The sequence below is a fragment of the Montipora foliosa genome, chromosome 9 (assembly GCF_036669935.1).
Source record: "Montipora foliosa isolate CH-2021 chromosome 9, ASM3666993v2, whole genome shotgun sequence".
NCBI lineage: Eukaryota > Metazoa > Cnidaria > Anthozoa > Scleractinia > Acroporidae > Montipora > Montipora foliosa.
Genome location: NC_090877.1, coordinates 41908943 through 41913942, shown reverse-complemented (window position 1 = coordinate 41913942; position 5000 = coordinate 41908943). Strand labels below are relative to the sequence as shown.

The following is a 5000-nucleotide window of genomic DNA, read 5'->3' as shown; positions in this document are numbered from 1 at the left end:
TCGGTAAAGTGAGGATCACCAATTTAACCTACGATAGGTGAAAACGGATTCCTGAACCTGAAAGCGGATTTTACCGGAACTATATGTGCTGACCATTCGTAGAACGCCTTGCACTTGTTAGCTCACACAGCCAGGAGAGGGGTTAATTTTTGACAAAAACATGCACATAACGCTAGAGTGCTAAAATTACAACAACAAATGAGAAGGATTTAGTTTTAAACCATAAAACGTCATACTAGGGATTGCCATCTACTTTGGCTTTGCTTTTCTCTCAGACCTGCCGTTTAGTCTAAATGTACCATGCATACACATCGACACACGTAGAACCAGTGTTACGACTCTCATAACAGCCCGACCAATCCTGTCCATGCCATATCTGTAATTCCTCGCCCTGTGTTATGAGCAATGGACTTGAAAAATTGCGAAACACCAGTTCAGGTGATTTGCTCTCAGTCCCACTGAGGCTGTAAAAATGCTTTCTTTGACATTTATTAGGGTGTGGTGAGTTAAGTGCTTCCAATTCTCCAATGGGTGGTAGGAGAGCATCTCCAGCGGCATTTGTTATGATAGTCATCAGCTTGTGCGTATAGAGATCTGACATACAAGTCCAATAGGAGTCAGTAGTATTTGGATTGCAGCGTATTGTCCCAGATTTGTGAACGAGCTTCATGGTTCTAATAAGACCCGTCTTTGTAATAATGAGGTTACCGTAGGTGTCACCCCGTGCTCCAAAACAAACAGGGCCTATGTTGATTTTCTGCCAGTAGTCTTAAAAGACAAAAAAAAAAGTAAGAAAAAAAATTAAAGTTAGGCTTTAAGATATTGAAAGCTGGGTATGCATTAGATAAACTCTTGCTCTTTGGCCATCGTAGTTTGATTATTTAAAAATAAAACACAAACGAGTTAAGTCAGTTGAAGATAATTTTCCAAAACACTTGCCGCCTCAAATCCTACCCTCCAGGATCGCTTGAACCGCTCTCAAAAGTCTTAAGACATTTACAAAGCCGATTGTTGGAATTGCGATGACCTTTTCGCAGGAAAAACAAAACGACCGTCACGCCTCCATAACAGAAAAACGGAACATTTCAAGGCCCTTGTTAAAAGCAATCACAAATCAGCTATAATTGTTGATTGCACATAACATCAAGTGGGATCAGTTTGACGTCATTAGTGTAGCGTCGGGCAAAACCGACTTTCGTTGTTAAATTAAAGAAATCTTATCAATCCAGGAACCACCAAAGCCAGCTTTTAATGTCAACGTCAGCAGTGACAAACTGTTGCTGTATTCAATTCCACTTTGGTTTTTTTTTCCCACAGCCGTTTCGTGAAAACAACGAAACATTTCTCTACTTCACACCAGCAAAGAAAAATATAAATAATTGATGTGAACATCTGATTCACTTTAATTAAAAAAAAAGATGGAAATAAAAATATACTTATAGACTTCTTAAATATACCATAACAAGAATACATGCAAGTTCTTAAAGTAAATTATCTTGATTATCTCTTTTAAGCTGAAGAATCATTATCAGTTTAATTTCCCATCCACTCCGGCCTGTTGAAGTTCATGTCAAAAGATCCACAGCTCGATCTCTTGACGTATGTCCCCTCTCCCGGGACACACCACGCAATTGAGAAAATCTAATGCAAGTCTCCGAGGGTAGAGAGGGTAGGGAATTTGACGCTCATGCAGGTGGAGAAGGTCGAAGAAAACGATATGAAATTAGAACAATCTTGTGACACTTACAGAAATGATAAACGCGTTAAAAATGGTAAGAAATGTGAATGAAGACGGCAGTTACCGAGGTCGGATTTTTACTTTTTAAAGTTGTTATCAAAGAACGAACCTTCGCAATTGGCCAGGATTGCTTGAGTGGCATTTTCATCTGAGTAGATCCAGTACTCCTTGTTCTCCATTTCTTTTCCTTCGCTTTGCTTGATCTCGCCGCAGGATCTGGCAGCAAGCTCTTGAATAGTGCCCAGCGGCACTTAAGTAATGATAAAAGAAAAGAAGACTTTTTCTTAAGACGAAAGCCGCCATAACACATAACACAGAAATTTTTACTCTCTCGTTGGCCCATCGGTTTACTAAATTAGAATACGGGTCCGTCCAAATAATACCCAATTAGATTGGGCCTGATGACAAGAACGCCTTTGATTGGTTTGCAACCAGGTAGTCCGGCGCACGTGGGATTGAGAATGCTAAGTACAAAATCATGGATCAGGATATGGAACGCAATGCCGCCATGTTTTTTTTGTCTCGGAAAAATCTACCAGTGGCAGTTCTAGAATTAGAAAAGATCGTAAACCGATGAGCCGCGTTGCATCGATAATGGGCCTTCTTCCAATGTTTAATGTATCAGATGTCAAATAATTTTCGTAATACTTTTCCTCAGAAAAATTCAAGAACTGGGAACACTAAGATACATGGGAAAGGATTTTACTTAACAATTTTTAACACAGCCAAGAGTCCGCCGCCCAAGAGTAAGATTAGGGAGCTTAATTAAGCACGCGCGTTTTTGAGACACGGACGGCAACCGGAAGTGAGCAACTTTCCCTTTTAACTTGTCTTCATTCAACCACATTTATATTGCTAAGTATCTCTTCTCCATTAGAGATGATTAGTATAAAAATCAGGGAGACACAATCGTCCTAGCACTTGAAATGTTCTCTTCCGGTTGGTGTCCGCGTCTTAAAAACGCGCGTGCTTAAGCTCCCTAAATTTACCTAAATTGGCCTTGTCCCCATCAGCGTCAGAAGGCGGGTGCCTATTTTTAAATCAAGTTTAGGCTAAATCAATGTTGTACCCAGTTAAAACGCTTTGGAAATTAAACGTTTTGTTCCAGGTATGTCCACGTCATTTAAACATGATCTGAATGCTGCATTATCATACAAATACAATACACAAAGAGTCCTAACCCGGGGAGATTTGAATTGGCCACAACAATGAGTTAGCCGATTTGGTCTATTGTTTATTTTCCCACGAAACCTGGTTTACAAATAAACACTTTTTGGACGCTGATGGGGACAAACCTGATACCAGATTATTACTCTTGAGTAATGGACTCTTGGTACAGGAAATCACACGATCTCGAGCACAATTCGGAATTCTAATAGGTACCAGCAGAAGCCCACGATAAGGAGCGTAGAACTGCATTGTATTTGTGGAACAGCGTCTTCACAGACCGAGTTATTTTTGGATTGATTTTCCCACGAAACCAGACCTTTCCAGCTAATCACAAGTCTTGCATGAGAAATTATTACCCATGGGATTGACAAACTGAATGGTCACTCTTGCAAGTCAAATCTTATTTAAGGGGAAACTCCACTCTTACTACGAATGAGTTTAAACCGAAGGAAATTATGTTTACAAACAAATTTGTTCGAAATTTGGTTTAAAACAGTTTTTATATCAGGAGAATTTAATTTTAAAATCGGTTATTTTCACTATCAAATTTCGCGAGCGCCGCCATCTTGAATAATTGTGACGTGTTACGGTTGCCTTATTGTTCTGACACAAACCGTAACGCGTCACGATTATTCAAGATCGATGCGGGTGGCGCCCGCGAAATTTGAAAACAAAACTGGGCGAGTCTAAAACTTTTTTTATTTCGGATACGACGACTTTCTTTAAAAAAAAAAAATACACATATTTGACTGTAAAGGTTATTTCCTGTGATTTAAAGTTATTTATCGAAGTAGTAAAAGTTCCCTTTAACGGCCCGGGCAGACGACTTCAACATTTCGATTTTGTTCAACAGCGATGTTGAAACATGTTGAATCGATGTTGAAACCATTTCAATTGCCTACCCTCGGAGTCAACATCGTTCAATATCGTTCAACAAAATCGAACGGATATTGAAGCAGATGTTGAGGCCGCTTGCCCGGGACTTAAGAACTCGTCTGAAAATACCTTAATCCGTAAAAGTGCCGTTACATAGACCTAGTATTGGACTTGTGGCACCAGGAGCCCGCCCATAAGCATGAATTAGGCTATTGAGGATTTGAAGTTTTCAAAATTGGATATTAAGCTTTAATTAAACGAGTCCAAGACATCATGATTCCTATAGACCCATTTCAGTAATTCCCAATCTAGAGGACAAAACAATGGTTGCTCTGTCCTCTGAGAGAAACAAACCTTTCAAATGCAAAACAATCTTATTGTTTTGTCCTCCAGATTGGAAATTAACTGAAAGGGGTCTAGAGAACTCTTTCATAATGGCGGCCAAATAAAAATATGTTATTGAGTATGGGTATCTATGGCTTGAAAAGACTTACTCACTAACTTACAAGACCGTTTTTCACACACAGTTTGATTTCTCACCCAAAAAAGGGAATCGTGACATCCTAGTATTTCAAGCGAAACAGATAATAATGCAAAACAATTTCCAGGACATTACTCGTTTCAATCTACTATAATTCTTATTATTAATTAATGGCTGAGATGGAAATTGCCAGTTGTTCGTCTTTTAGTCTGCAAACGGCCAAAAGGTTGTGCAAGATGAGAATGACTCAAACAAGAACAACCTCTCGTTATGGAAAATTCTGGTTAGGAGATTTTTCATGCACTTAAGAAAAATACCTCGGTTCAGTGTCCGCTTTCTATAGAAACGGTTCAAATCTGGCAAGAAGTCATTAGGTCTCGCTTCTTTTGTCCTTGAGTTGAGCTCGCAAAGATTACGACTGAAGAGGACGTTGTAGCTTTGGCATCTGGCTTCTTGGTCACATACCCTAGAGCACTCATAGGGCAACCCAACCTGGACCGTTTTAAACGTGTGGCCATTTAAGAACATCCCGATTTCTCCAGTGTTACATTGGTCATCTGTTCCAATAACACCAATTCGTGACAACAGGATTGCCACCGAGTACCAAACTCTTAAATACATCGCGGTTTATACGCTGTCCATATCAAAGGAGAAATCATGATTTCAACGAGGAACGCGTATGGCTTGTACATTAATGTATCTTATTAGGTCCTTATAAGTGGAATAAGCTACATG

The 5000-nt window shown here is 39.5% G+C and overlaps 1 protein-coding gene across 1 annotated transcript in view; it reads right to left on the bottom strand.

Annotated features, from left to right (window-relative positions):
- Positions 1–82: 82 nt before the first annotated feature.
- The window catches only part of LOC137970977 (uncharacterized), a 12426-nt gene continuing 7508 nt past the window's right edge, over positions 83–5000 (bottom strand). The window contains exons 3-5 of the mRNA XM_068817663.1: positions 4583–4899; positions 1848–1988; positions 83–768 (exon numbers count right to left, since the gene is read on the bottom strand). Of these exons, the coding sequence (XP_068673764.1) occupies positions 290–768; positions 1848–1988; positions 4583–4886 (924 nt within the window). The 5' untranslated portion in view covers positions 4887–4899 and the 3' untranslated portion in view covers positions 83–289. The remainder of the gene's footprint in view (positions 769–1847; positions 1989–4582; positions 4900–5000) is intronic.